Below are 15249 nucleotides of genomic sequence, written 5' to 3'. Positions count from 1 at the left end.
CAGGCAAAGTCATTTTATTGGAGGAGCCGTTGATGGTAAGCCAGTATCAGCCAGCCTACTTGCACTTTTTTGTCAAAAGGCCCCAGTTTAAGTAAGGCTTAGAGCCTCAGAAGAAGGCAGGAAACACAGCCTCTGTCTCCACAGAAGGCATCTGAGGAGCCCTGTGAAAGACGCAGCCCTTTCCATGTAGCCCTGCTGCTCTGATTACCGCCATGCCCACGTGTGCAAAGCCACAATGTCTTTCAGGGCGCCGAAACCGCTGTTTCATTAGGAGTCCTCCGCACCGACACAACGCAAATGCATCATTCCCCCCCCGGCTCCACGCCCCCAGCACTCCATTAGTCGGTGGAACAGTGTGAATATCCTATTCACTGGGAATGAAAAGCTATGAATGGTGTAGGGCAGCAGGGGGCGCAATGCTTAAAGCAGACCATGCACAGCCAGGGAAGGGCCCAGACACTGCAAATAGGGTATTTATCTGACTTACTCCATTGAAATAATCAGCTTTGGATAAAAAAGCACATAAAACCATCTAAGCATATAACTGGAGTGTCACACTTTGCTGCCTGTTCGATAATTACCACCTTAATCCATTCCCATGGGTGTCAGGGCGGTGATTTGGTTTATTTCATTGTGACAGAAGTGAAACTCATTGTGGTTATTTCACAGAATCATTTCTTTGAATCCTGTCCCAGCATAAATATCCCACAGTTTCCTCCTCGCTCTCTGTCCACCTCTTGCCCCAAGCTTTGAGGCCCCCTGTTGACCACAACCAGTCACTACACAAAATATTAAATCAATGCATTCCTTATTTAAGAGATACTGAAGCAGCATGATATCTTATGACTTCACTAGCTGGCTATTTATTTTATTTTTTAAACATCTGAGAGGCCCCAACGTGACTTTTTCAGTGGGACCCAAGAAACTTCGAAGCCACACTTGGCTCCAACGTCACTGAACAAACCCACCTCCCCGTTAACAGATCTATAGACATGACTCTCATCTCCTTGGTGGGGAGGGGGGGGGGTTGGTCATGGTTTAGCCATTCTGGGGGGGGATGGGGGTCAGCTGTGTTTTCCAGATGAACAGCGGCAGTAACGGGCCCCAAAAGGAAGATAAACAAATAACCTTTCATTCCAAAACTGTCTATAGTTTCCTACATGTCTCAGTAATGCTCTGCTACACGGTCTTTTATCAGGATCACTCTGTGCCCTCTGATAACGTTGACCGCCTGCCTTTTAGCTCAGAGCAATATCAGAACTCAGCTAGAAAACTTCTGTGTCTCATGATTCTCGGTGAATTACTGAAATCTGGAAGGATCTTCCTCCTGGACAGCCAGGAGGGACAGCAGGCTCCGCCCCCTGGTGGAAGGGGCTTTAAATTATACCATGTTCCTGTGGAAAGTGCCCGCTTTCAACTCCCAAAGTCCAGACACAGTGAAATATACCACATACCTGATGTGGTAAATTTTCTTTTGTTTTGACCCAGGTTTCGCTAATCAGTAATCTTGTGTATTAGGGGAATGAGTAAGATCTGATGCTGATAAGCCATCAGTGTGGCTAAGCGAGCTTTCTCTACCTGATGAGAAGAAACCAACTCTGGAGATACGTGAAGCAAATTCCACCCACATGGTGTGGGATCAACATGGAGGTCAAAGTTTAGTACCAGTATAATTCCATCTGCCTGGCCACCCACAGACCGAATGCAGCTATATGTGCAGTACGGAGGAAATCAGGTCTCCTGTTGTGTGGAGGCAGACCTCCTGCCTGGATGGACAAACTGCTGGCATGTCATCAGCGTAACGCTAGGAGAAGTTGGGGGAGGGGGTGTCCATCCATTAACCATGGCCCAGGGGGTGAACATGTAAGCGAATAACAGAAGTGTGTCTTTTCAGGTAAACAAACAAACTACCCAGGGCCTCTGGAGTGGAGGCCACAAAAATGAGCTGAAAAGTCTGGAGACGGAGATAGAAGTGGATTCAGACCGCAGAGAGGAGGCCGGACACCCCAACCAGGAGGTGCAGTGGAGGGATGGAGAGACTAACTAGGGAATAACTCAGTCCATCAGCGGCACTGAGTCACAGATTTCCTGCCGTTCCCAAGTCGGAACGCCAGGAATGGTGCTCCACTTTGAAGATGAAAATTCGCTTTGAATGTGCATCGTATTGAAATTTGTGATGTATTATCTGCTTACATTAACTGCCTCACTAGAACGTTTTTTCAGACAAAAGCATTTGCTAAATAAATTAATGTAAATGTGAATATAAGGCAGGATAATTATTTTGTCTGGTAGGTGGAAGGGAGGTGGGGAGGTGGGTGGATGCATGGCTAGGGAGGGCATGTGCAGACAAGGAATGACGATTAACTGAGCAGCTCCAGTGTTCTGACACAGCTCAAATATGGCCGGTCAATAAGGCCAATGTTTTCCCAGCATTTTTGGTTAGAGTGCTGAATGCATATAATAGTACCACGGATCCAGCCTTATGTCAAAGGGACATTTCAATTCAATTGGCCATTTATCTCTCAAAAGGTGGTTTGTAATGGAAAAACCCATCCTCAGGTGACCCTGGCTGGTGCAGTTTGCACTCTTCTTGGAACCAGCCAATCAATGACCCCTATTCGGTCAGTGAGCAATTAGTGCTGGACGAGGAGGGTTTCATGGACCGGGCACAATAACAAGGCCAACCGCTCCTGGGCAATCACTAATCCTGCCTTGGGGTTCAGAAGGGCAGTGGGGATATGCTGGGAGGTGGGGGCAGGGAGAACCACCCCAAGTGATGGAGGGGGGGGGGGAATAATGGCCAGTGTGAAAAGTGACAGAAAGATATTTCAACCTCCTGTGATTCCTCATCATGCCATTTCACTTCTAGTCACACCTGATGTTTCACCCCAAGATTTTTAGACTCCTATAGTTGTTTACTGATTGATACACATGGATATTTTATTGACAAGATTCAAATCTTGACTCAGTGGAACAACAGCAAGCCCATCTTGGGGCATGGAAGGGCTAAGTTTGGGTTATGAATCCACATCCTTAACTGCTGCTCTATATGTACTCCCCAATCGGAAAATACCGCTTTAACACCAGATCCTTAACTCATTAGTTTGCCTAACAGATAACCAAAGTGTCAAACTGTTCCAACTTACTGCTTAAATGCTCAACTGAAGTTGGTAATTCTTTAATTCAGCCCTGCAAATAGGAAACTTTTGCATTTTCCTGTAATGGACTGGATGTTTTTTAGAGTATTTTTCCAGTTTCCGAGAACTGTATTCCTTCCAGGCTGTTTAAAGGCTGGGGGTGCTTATGATTACGTTGAATCTCTCCCCACACATGAGTGGAGTGCATTAGGAGCTCTGAGTTACAGACCGGCGTAGTGAACTATGAAGAGCAACTCTACAGGCCCCCCTCCGTACACACACCTACTTCACACTTTCTCAAGTGATTTTCATCTTAATGTACAAGGTGGCCTGAGAATTGCACTTGAAGAATCTCAGTGCTTGTCTCCTGGGGACTTCAGATTGTTTATCAGAGATTCTCAGCTTCCATCCCCATGGAAACGGAGACCCACGTGGACCATTAGGAGTGACTCAAATCTCAGCCAATCAGCATCTGAGTACTACTTCAGTGGGTCTTTATTAAGCTAACGTCATATTATGCTGAGAAAGGATGCTATGCAAAATGTACATCACCTTGAATAAAGGTGTTTGCAAAATAAATGTAAAAGTAAATGAATTCAGAATGAGAATGAGAATCAGGTTTATTCACCAAGCGCAATCATGCAAAAGGAATTTTACTGGGTACGAACGGTGTAGACATAAGGGCTGTCAGACATGAATACACAGACAAAGATGCAGTAAATACAACATATATTCAGCCAAACAGAAGTCTCAAAATTAATTTAAAAAAGAAAAATATATATATACATCCATGCTTAATTTTTATATATATATTTTTTGACATAACTGGTATGCAAGTACACATTTACCTTTAAAAGTAATATGTGCGGTAATCGATTAAGGTAACATCGTGAATGCGTACATATTTTATGTGCATTTGCACCGATATGGCAAGAAATTATCGTGCATTTTAACCTTTATATGGTAATTCATACTTCATTTTCAGTATAGAGGTTAAAATGCACAATAATTTCTTGTCATATTGGCGCAAAATACGTTCGCATTCACGCTGTTACAATAATCGATTGCGGCAGGTAATCCATGTGTGAATGCATACTTGTGTACCAGTTATGTCAATCCCTGTGTGTGTGTGTGTATGTGCGTGTGTGTATATATCTCATATATATCTCATATGTGTGTGTGTATATATCTCTTATGTGTGCATATATATCTCATATGTGTGTGTATATCTCATATGTGTGTGTATATATATATATATATATATATATATATATATATATATATATACACACACACTATATGGACAAAAGTATTGACACACCTCTTATTCGCTGAATTCAGGAGTCCAACTGATTAGTCTAGTATTGATAAAGCATGTAATATGTATACAGCATTAAATGATATGATATATTTTGATATATTTTGTTTTATTCTTATGCTTGAGTGTTTTCACCGATCTGTCCAGATTCCCTCACTGCTCAGAGACAATTTGGATGCTGATAGCTCAGCGATTAACCAGTTAAACATGGATTTTCAGAATGTTTTTGTGACTTCGCGAAATTCAACAAACCGCTGCACACATCAGTCACCGTGACGACTGTAGCAGGAATCACCAGATAATGATGGCACAGGAAGACGTCTGCAGGGTGGTGTGGAGCGAGCTGGGCCATGCAGCTCCCAGGGCGCCCCCACCCCCCTCTCACAGACCCACTACGCACTCTGATCCCCTACCCCCCTCTCACAGACCCACTACGCACTCTGATCCCCCACCCCCCGGCGAGCCCGTTTTGCTGCTGACAATCTCGCCATCATTGTTTACCTCTGTGTCCCACCCGCTTCCTTCCTGCCCGGCGAGCAGTGGAATGGCCGGAATCTGGGCCTTTTTGTTTGTCCGTCTGCTCTGACCTCAAATCACACCCCTCCGAGTTCCCTGCCTTTGGAAGATTCCACCTTTGCTTTGCTCCTGTCAGCGGACCAATCGCCCGGTATCTGGCTCCCCACACGGTATGCTTTTGCTTTCTGCTCCGTTTACTTCCCCGACAGACCCATAATGAAAAAGTTACCCACCCCAGCGTGTGTGGAGAGATGTTAGGCCAGCCTCATCACTCTCACTCACCCTTACATCCTACGAGCAAAACCGTCACGTGACCAGTCTACAAGTCCTACACGGCATCCTGACTGCATCACCATGCAACCCTAATGCAGCAAACATGGGATTTAACACAAGAACATAAGTTTTATTTCAACATTAGCAGGGACCAAATCAGCTGCAAAGTCCTGGACATGCCCCTGCCATCCTTACCCAGCGCTTGAATTTAGTGTAATTTAATCCCCATTCACCTTTGCTTTGATTGCCATTTTTCATTATTTGATTTATTTTATATCTTCTCCCGTCGGGTGGTGTGATTCAGCATTTCCTTTTGCCATTTGCTGACTAAGTACGACACCCTGGAGAAGAGCATCTGGTGAGCGATGCTAATGCTAATATGATGCAAATGAACATACCTGGGAATTGTGGGAAGCAAACAGACATGCCCATCAGGCTGAGGCTCCCGCTGAAGTGATCAGCGTCTTAAACATTGTGCTTTCAGCTGTGGTATGATGGAGGGATGGACCTCAGTAGATGGCAGATGGCAGATCCAGCCCAGAATAAGATGCCTAAAGGGCCGCGGTACAGCTCTGAGACCAGTGTTCAAGCTGAGGGGACCCCCTGCAAGAGTGAAAGAAGGCACCTGGGGGGACCATTTTACAAGTCTTACTGCCCTCGCCCAGACAACAATTTTTACTGTCGCTCCCGCTATCGCCCGCCATTTTACTGCCCTTCCCCAGATTATTTTCTTTGTAGGTGCAGCTCTCACTGTGCGTGAAGTTGGAGACCCCAGTCCTACATACATGCGATTTCACGTCATGTTGGGGCTCCACCGTGGGACTGCCCCAAGCCCTCGGACATGATTTGAACACTGCGTGAGACTGTTACCAGAGTTCTTTGTGAATCGTACTCCCAAGGACTTAGAAGCTCCAGCTTTGAAGGTCAGGGAGCTTCCTTCTCATTTATGGACCACAGTCAAGCCCTCATTCTGACCTTCGCCCTGACAGAATGCTGAGTTGCCTAGCAACAGACATTCTTACCAGGGAGGCTTTTCCTGTTTGTCAGAAGGTGTGCACACCTGTCTTACTTAGCAATGTCAAAAAAATAAACTAAAAACTCAGCGCTCTGTCTGGGGAGGGGTGATGCCTTATCAGAGATGCTCTACTAATCGTTGCAGCACATGACGGATCATGTCCACACTCACGTGCAGAAATCTCAGGGCTCCGGAGGAATGATGGCTGCTGCTGCCATTTCCCGCGATCACCTCCCCTTCAAGACAGGGAGTCATATTTCCTGGGCAGCCCCTAGAGCCCCTGTAATCTCTCACATGCAGGGAGCAGGGAGTGAAAAAGCTCATCGGACTCTCATTACGGAGACAGGCCCACAAAAGAAGGCAGCAAGCTTTATCTTTTGCCTCATTGTTCATGCGATCAGTGCGTGTGCCTCCTTCCCACCTAAAAGTACACTTTCCCACAATCCTCCCTGTAGTCCTGCAGGTGGCGCTCTGACATGGGGCTGTTTAAAATAGCACTGTTTACTTGTCAGCTAAAACAAAAATCCACCCAGGATTTCCACAGGACGTCACAGAATCTGAATGGGGGAAGAACAGGAGATCATTCACTTTCTGCTCATCGTAGCTGGAGAAAGCCCTTCTAGGGCGTGTTCCTTTGTCTGGGAGACTTGAGGACTATCTTGATTAAACAGCTTCGTCCGGAGGGAAGGGGCAAAAATGGACCTTTCCTTTGAAGTGGCTGACTGCTAAAAGCTGTTTTATCTCTGTACCGCAAGCTCCGGGGCAGCAAGGGAGGGAATGATCACATTCCCAAAGCATGCCACCCTGGTCCAACACTTTCACCCCCTCCATGTGTGAGCCAGACACACCTGAGAAGTTTACCTCAGCTTAACAGACCTAGAAATGGCTTTTTGTTACCGTACCACCAATCAGCAATCTCATGACTGTCACCAGAGCATAGGTGTGGTCATCAGTCGGTTTGTCATTTCTAAAGACTTTGTGGTTTACTGACATAATTAAAAATTCTCCTGTATCAGTAAAATATAAAATATTTGGTATGAAATGGTATCCCTAAGTGGCTGGTAAACAGCACTTGTATGATAAATAACAGTAATAGTTTTGGCAGAGGTGAGATCAAAATTTTTACGAGGTGATATACTCCTGGCAGTGTTCATGAATTTTGCAGGAGCGTCCCCCCACCCCACTGAAAAGGAAGGTGGGGGTGCAGAGGCGCTGGTCCCGGTACCTGGTACTCCTTGGTGGAAATTACTCCACATCTCCCAGGTCAGCTGCATCCCGCCCGGTGAAAGAGAAACGCATACGTGTGGGCGGAGGGAAACATAAGAGGCGTATAATTGCAATTTCTCAAAGCAATTAATCCTGCGGTGAATGCATTTTCGCGGGGTGAAATGCGCAGCATGACTGCAGTCCGCCTCGGGTCGAGAAGCTTGGACCGTCTGCACCTTGAGTTACCGCCTGCCCGGGACACCGGTAGTCACATTCATAACGACCTTTCCTGACGAGTTAAACTTACTGCATTCATGTTAAGGAGCAAACAGCGAGTCACGCATGGCACACTGGTATATGCATTTTCCATTTTGGAAAGAAAAGGTTTAAATGAACAGACAATGAATACAAAGGCCAGAGGAAAATGTATGAATTACTTAACATTTATTACTTAACTTGAATATTACAGGTGTAATAAAGTTAACAGAGGTAAAGATATTAAAAATGTATGTCTTTAAAAATAAAAAAAAGCTCTACAATGGTGCTAAACCTAGCACAATATATTTATTCAAATTATTTCAGTAAATATGTATACATATCTAGCTGGGCTAAAATGTATATTTTTGCTTCTTAGAGGGACGTTTTTTGGACAACATGGTGTAGTTCTGCCATCTAGTGGACAATATTTGTACTGTATAAAATTGATTATATCCATTCTGACTCATTTCTCATCCCCAATTGTAGTGATTTAGATCCTATTCTCAGAAGCACAGGCAGGACTGACCATGAACCTCTGAGCACTCACACGTTACAAGGAAGTAATCAGTTCACCTTAACTGCACATGATTAGATGGCAGAAAGGAACACACGCACGCACACACACACACACACACACACACACACACACACACACACACACGTTAGTGTACCTATCTAAATCGGGACCGTCCATTCATTTCTATGGGAAAAACCCTAATCCCAATCACGACACCAATCCCTATCCAATCCTAATTAACCCTATCCATCCCTAATTAATAACCATAATTAACCAACCCAAATACAAGACTTTTGGCATTTTTACTTTTTTGATTGCATTCACAGATATTTATAAAACGGATTTATCCAAATGGGGACCTCAAAAGATGTCCCAAAAAGTAGGGAAATTTTAGGTTTTGCTACACTTTGGGGACAATTTGGTCCTGAAATGTCATCAAAGCAAACCCACACACACACACACACACAGCTGGGACAGGAGATTCAAACATACAACTCACACTGGTCAAGTGGTAGCCACTGGCTGGTCATTTGTATTGTCCATCTTCTGACTTATACACTGAAAGGTCATCAGCAACTAGAGTTACTTGTTAACAACTGAAAAGTACCACCTTTTGTTCTTTTCTTTCTAGATTCACATTTCGTGCTGCTTCTAGGCTTTTTCCCAGACAGGTATCTGGGTGGATGACTTGTTAATAAGCTCGTCTAGCTACAAGCTACATTATTGATCAAGTGATGGAGGGACTGTAATATACCAAGACTGGACATACACAGGACATACAAGACTGGACGATACCAAGATGGGCACTGTCTGTAAAGGGGAATACATTTTGAATTAAGAAAAACCTGGTGACAATTTACAATGTCAAGCAGCCAATTATAAAGCTTTTAACAATGAAGTCTATCCCAAGCAGCCCAGGGCTCAGGAATGTTGTATACCCCGCGGCAGATTTGTTGTTTCTCTGGCCCCATTCAAAATAAACAAACAAACAAATAGCAAATGAAGAAAATCATAGACAGTTAATTAGATTGAGGGCGGCGGTCGACAAATTCGTATTTTCACTTCCCATCCTTTCCACAAGATGGCGACAAAATCCAAAAGAATTCAGGTAGCACTTTACAGTATGGCTCCCATTTGCCATTTCTAATTGATTGTAACTCATTAATAAAAAGAAACTTGTGTTATACCTCATTTAATAATTTACAAAGTGTTAAAACTTAATTAATAAGATTATAAACCATTCATAAACTCTTTATATGGGTATTCTTATTGTAAATTGGCACCAGAATTCAACCATGGCGATGTACACATCCATCAGAGTAGGATGCTCGTTTTCCTTATTATCACAGTATCTTTATCTGTTCTACTATAAAATCGTTATTTTTTTTTTTATCTAATCAGTGACATGCAAATGGCCGCTTAAACATCCAGATTTTATTTTGAATTTTCATTATCAGTAATTTGTTACATCACACCTCTAGGTTACTTTAATGAATTTCCCACTGGGATCAATAAAGTATATCTTATCCTATTACACTGCTTTAGGTGTTTTAGATGTGCATGACAAATTGAAAATTAAATATGATTTCTCCATATTCCACGCCAATCTATCAGTAAACTCTACTAGGGGACTGGATGTGATGCAGTAACCCATCAGCGCAAGTTATTACCTGGAGGTTTCGGGGCTGGTTTTCTAATTGACTGGGTTGGTAATGAGCAGTTAGTATCCAAGATAGCACCGTGTTATTGTTTCGACGTTGAACTATAGGCGTTGAATTGTGGTCAGTGTTAAATTATCAACATTGACACTGTATTGATTTTTGGTCAGATTTTCGATACAGAAAATGTGATGGTGGCAAAACCTTGATTCAATGCTGATATAAACTGAAAGATTGAAGATTGAAGGTTGTTCCAACCTTTTTTCTGATATGGAATCAAAGTGCTTTCTGGAAAATATTTTTTTCAAGCTTGATGAGCAAATCGTACATTTGTTCCCTCCAAAATCGCTTTTATTGGTAAAGATAAATGGGGTACAAGGAATATAGTCCATATATTACATACATATTTTTGAATCTTGGTAGGAGGCATATCGTACACCTACCAAGTAAATGCTGGGAAGGTGACTTGTGCATTGGACGGTCACGTGACCCGCCGTTAGGTCAGTCCGCCTATGAACCGGGCTCTGTGAAATACGGACCATAAGATATGTGTACAATCAGAAGCTGGAAATGTCCTTCGTTTACTGCAATGAATCGCATAACGCAGTGCCAGTGAGATCTTTAAAACAATGATACTGCGTCCTGCTTAGTGTTGTCTAACAAATCTTAGTAGGTCTACACAGTTTCCCATTTCAGCCTGATTTTAATACTTCTCTTGGTTAAGCAGAAGTTTATTTTATTATGTCAGGGTGCATATTAAATGCTGAATGGCTGAGGTGTTTGCGTATTGAAAAAAAAACATACATTCAGACATTTAAGTGTCGCAAACCCCACAATATTAACGATCTGTTCTCAGCATATGGGTATTATCATTTATATCCCCTCGAAATGCTTCTAGTGCAAACATCAGTTATTTCAATCTCACTGCGTAAGTATCCACCCCGACGTCAGCGTGCGTGTATTTCCAGCTTCTGGTGGTGTGAGCTTGAGGTGCGTTTCTCACGTCTCTGTGGGCGGGTTTCAAGCTTTCCTACCCGAGCGGATAGTATCTCACAGTCAGTGCGCTTTACGCTGTGACTGGAAGAAGGGCAGCTGTCGGTCCGCTGACGGACGTATACCTCCTTTTTCTTCTACGTCAATTTAAGTATAGATAGTATTCTTTTTTAAATATTTGTAGGCTATATATTTTTCTTTTTTAGGTGAGGGATTAACCGCAGAGGGAAAACGTTTGTCGGTGCAAGAACGTGGACGCGTTTTGGTTTTATTGCAATCTTGATACCCAGCGACAAATCTGCGGTTTCCCTGGAGCAACACAAGGCTGGTGTGAAGCCGTAAATATCTGGGATACATTTATCTGTGGTCGGGGAAATGCAACGTTGTCCCCGACCAGTGTTTTAAATGGGGACGCCGGCGCGAGCCGCACCGCTGGAATCACGCCGATGTGGAGCGATCTCTATGCCTGCAGAAGGTGACCACTGAGCAGTGCGGTGCCATCACGACATTCAGGTGGGGCTTGAAGCCTCCTTTTTCTACGGGTATCTTTATTCACGTTTTTTGTCACACCATATTTTGTCTTCTGAAATCCCAATAACAACTAATGTGTTGTCATTGCTTTTTTGAGTAACCCATTAAAAAACGCACTGAAAATGGGAAACGGCTTTTCCAACATCGCAGGCTTTCAGTCTCTCCATATTGTCATGTTGGGTCTGGACTCTGCCGGCAAAACCACGGTTCTGTACCGCTTGAAATTTAATGAGTTCGTCAACACTGTGCCCACAATCGGCTTCAACACCGAAAAGATCAAGCTTAGCAACTGCAGCGCCAAGGGCATCAGCTGTCACTTCTGGGACGTGGGGGGGCAGGAAAAGCTGCGGCCCCTCTGGAAGTCCTACAGCCGCTGTACGGATGGCATCATCTATGTGGTGGACTCGGTGGACGTAGACAGGCTGGAGGAGGCCAAGACCGAGCTGCACAAAGTCACCAAATTCTCGGAGAACCAAGGAACCCCGGTGCTGGTGATCGCCAACAAGCAGGACCTTCCCAGATCGCTTCCGGTGGCCGACATCGAGAAGCAGCTGGCGCTCCATGAACTCACACCGGCCACTACCTACCACGTCCAACCGGCCTGTGCCATCATCGGGGAGGGTCTATACGAGGGCATGGACAAACTATACGAAATGATTGTGAAACGGAGAAAATCGCTGAAACAGAAAAAGAAACGATAGCGAAAAGCGGAGGATTCGCGTTTTAGATGTGTGTTTGCGGTGTCTCATTGGTGCCGCTGAAACTCTACTTATTTGGAAGGGATTTCTGTTTCCTTTGGGTTGAAGTTCAAGGAACCTGTTGTGAAGCTTCCGAGCAATATGTGTTGCACGTATTGTTATACTAAAACGGGTGCTGGATTGTTTTAACTAAAACTTGCGCTGGTTTAGGAGCAAAATCAGAAGTTTAAGAACTGGCTGGTCCCAGTTTTTGCTGCTTCTTCGTGGATTTTAAATGTAGCTTGACAATTTTATCTCGACACAAAGCACTGTGACTACTGCTGGAAGTGTATTGAGTTTCTGGTCCTTTGAACTAAATACATTTATTGCAATGACTTTGCACGCAATGTGAATGCACGTCATGCATACCGAAGTCGACTTTGTCAATTGAAATGTCTGATTTTTAGTTTTACAGTAATAAATCGGAAATTAAAGACCGGCACTTGTTCCAGGTAATAGGCTAGATGATTCTGCAGTTATGAGATGGGTTCACCTTGACGATAATATGTTGTCATTATGAACATTAACAAAGTTTAGTATAGTGCGTACTCACCAGAAAGACGGCTTGCCTGTAGTAATATAGGTAACAATTGCAAACGAAATTTTTTAAACAAAATATATAAAGCTATGACACTGTATAGTAACGCAAGACTGATGTACAGTAGAAGCCAAAACAATTCTGAAGTATTTTTGATTAAAAATTATTCAAATTAACTCGATGAATGTGTAGCGGTGTTCTTTCTTAATATTATTGTAATTTCGATATTTTTTCTCCAGACGTGGATTGGCGGGATAAGACTCGTTCTTGTTTGTTTTTGTTGTCACGCCACATGGCTGTCTCCTAGGAGCTAGTGTTTCACTGTGTCACGCCTCTGTTTTCAGCGCGATTGGGGCTTGTCAGCCTCCGGTGTTTTAAAGCTGATGCCTAATCAACCATTTCCATCTGCATTGTTGTCATGCTGTGAAGACTAAATGGCAACCTGATACTTCCAGGTATTTTGCAGTGTGCACCCCCACCCCCACCTAGCTGCTGGTAATTAAACTGCAGGGTTTGCAGATGGTCACACACTGGTAGTTTTGTTCTCAGGACCTGTGCCTTTCCATCTTGTGTTAACTGAATTCTATGGTCTTTTGGGGGGTGGGGGGTGGGATATGTTTGAATAAATATAAACTCCTGCCAGATTGGGGTACCAGTTCCCAGTCAGTGCTGATCCATCCACTAGGTGACACAGGTGGTCGTCTAGGACGCCATTTTCTGAAGGGGTGCTGACGAAGCAAGCCATCTTCCCTTAGTCTCGGACAGGGGATGCCAGCACTTAAGCTTGCCTAGGGCAGCGTGTGGATTCTGACAGACACTGATCCCAAGTTGGTGATAGACACTGGCTTCTATATTCAGCTGCAGTCTCTATCTAACTAGAAGTTGTTTGTTATTTCAAGACAGTGGAGTGTGAAGACCTGAGTTGTTAGTTTAACTTTAGACTCTTGGTCCTGAATCCGCACTTGTTCTCTTTCAGTGATTTCTTAAGAACACAAACCTAAAGTTTTGTGTGCATATTGTAATGTAAAAGCTAATATTAATATTCATACCTGAGATCAACTGAGGTACCTTGTATTTCAGAGACCTTTCATAAACTCAGCATTATCCTTAGAGGCTAAAACCCTGGCTAGGAGAGAGGATTTAGCATGTTTACTCTGAATGTCACCAGGGTACCTCCTCTTTAAGTCACATCTAAGCGACAGTATGGAGGTTTCAGTAAGGATTCCGACTATAGTTTACACTCCAGACAGCTGATGGCTTTGGCACTGCAGCTGCTCCGCTTGATCTTTTTGGCATTCAATCCAGTCGTGGGCACCGTGTTGATAATGAAACTACACTTTGACTACAATTAATGCGATGGACATGATTCTTCCTAGTCAACATGAAGCCTGGTTAGTAAGGAGTTCAGGTTTGCATGGAAATGGATCGCAGCTGCAGGCATCCTGTGGAGTCCTGCGTCCGGCTGCCAGAGACGTGTGGTTGGGTCTAGGTGGTACATGAGCAAGGGGGGGTAACACCGGCAGTGGAAAGGCAGAGAACAAGAGAAAGCCTGCTGAGCTTTTCTTCACCCCAGGGTCCCACCACTCTCCTCCCCCAGCTCCCGCATTCAGAGAGAGTTGTGTGGATGTGTGTCTGTGCGTGTCAGTGCAGATCTAGCCCAGCCCTAAACCATTCCTGTCCACAGGGCTCAGGCACATTCTCTTCCTCTGTGTTTTTTCTCAATCTATTCTCCTCGTTCCTCTACGGCATTTGTTCATTTTCTGTTTTCAATCTGACCACAAACCTTATGCCTATTGTGGTATGCAAATATTGAACGATAACAATAGCAGTTAAGCTGCCTTATAATTTATAGCATCATCACTGTGGTGTGTTTAACAGCCTGTTGTTTCTGTTGAATGTTAACTTATTGTCTTCCTTAACTGAATGAAGTTTTTCAGTAGTTAGTATTTAACCCCTCCCTAGTTAAAAATATAAAAGTGTCAGCGCTTTATTACACCTTTTGTTGCACAGCACATTTTTTCTGAATATTAATCATCCACGGTAATGAAAGCTTAGGTAACCTCTTTGTCAAGACTAAGTTTATAAAACACACCATTGTTTTCCACCAGTTTCTGGAGTAATCTTTCACCAGATAAATCCAAAGCAGAACCTGTTATGTTACTAGAGTCCCCTGAGAGTCCATTACCCACCTCAAGTATGCTGTCTTTTAAAATCAGATCCAGAATTCACTTTACTGGCCAGGTACCCCTACATGAACTAGGAATTTGTCTTGGAGTTATTGGTGCATATATTCAGACAACATAAATTGGCGAAAAAGAATAAAATGAATGTAAGATGAAATCAGTGCAGATTAAAATTTTGTGAATTTCAATTTGCAAACACGCAAAGTGCAAGTGTTCGACTAGAAGGGCAAATTTTAATACTGATTATAACCAAATTCCAAAATAAATACAAATTAATAATGTTATACATGAAGTAAAGATGTGCATGTTGAAGTTTACATAGCAGTAGAATATGCAATGGAATCCAACGATGTGTAAATGTCGTGGGAA

At 43.5% G+C, this 15249-nt stretch overlaps 1 protein-coding gene across 1 annotated transcript; it reads left to right on the top strand.

Annotated features, from left to right (window-relative positions):
- Positions 1-10924: 10924 nt before the first annotated feature.
- LOC125724000 (ADP-ribosylation factor-like protein 4C) lies at positions 10925-12878 on the top strand. The gene has a single exon (XM_049000870.1). The coding sequence runs from the start codon at positions 11545-11547 to the stop codon at positions 12121-12123; it is 579 nt and encodes a 192-aa protein (XP_048856827.1). The 5' UTR covers positions 10925-11544; the 3' UTR covers positions 12124-12878.
- The last annotated feature ends 2371 nt before the right edge of the window (positions 12879-15249 follow it).

This window comes from Brienomyrus brachyistius, chromosome 1, assembly GCF_023856365.1.
Source record: "Brienomyrus brachyistius isolate T26 chromosome 1, BBRACH_0.4, whole genome shotgun sequence".
NCBI classification, from domain to species: Eukaryota; Metazoa; Chordata; class Actinopteri; order Osteoglossiformes; family Mormyridae; genus Brienomyrus; species Brienomyrus brachyistius.
Note: the sequence above shows the minus strand (reverse complement) of the source record. Positions and strands in the feature narration are given on the sequence as shown.

Coding starts and splice junctions, on each gene's coding strand:
- LOC125724000 (XM_049000870.1), top strand. CDS start 11,545: ATGGGAAACGGCTTTTCCAACATCGCAGGCTTTCAGTCTCTCCATATT.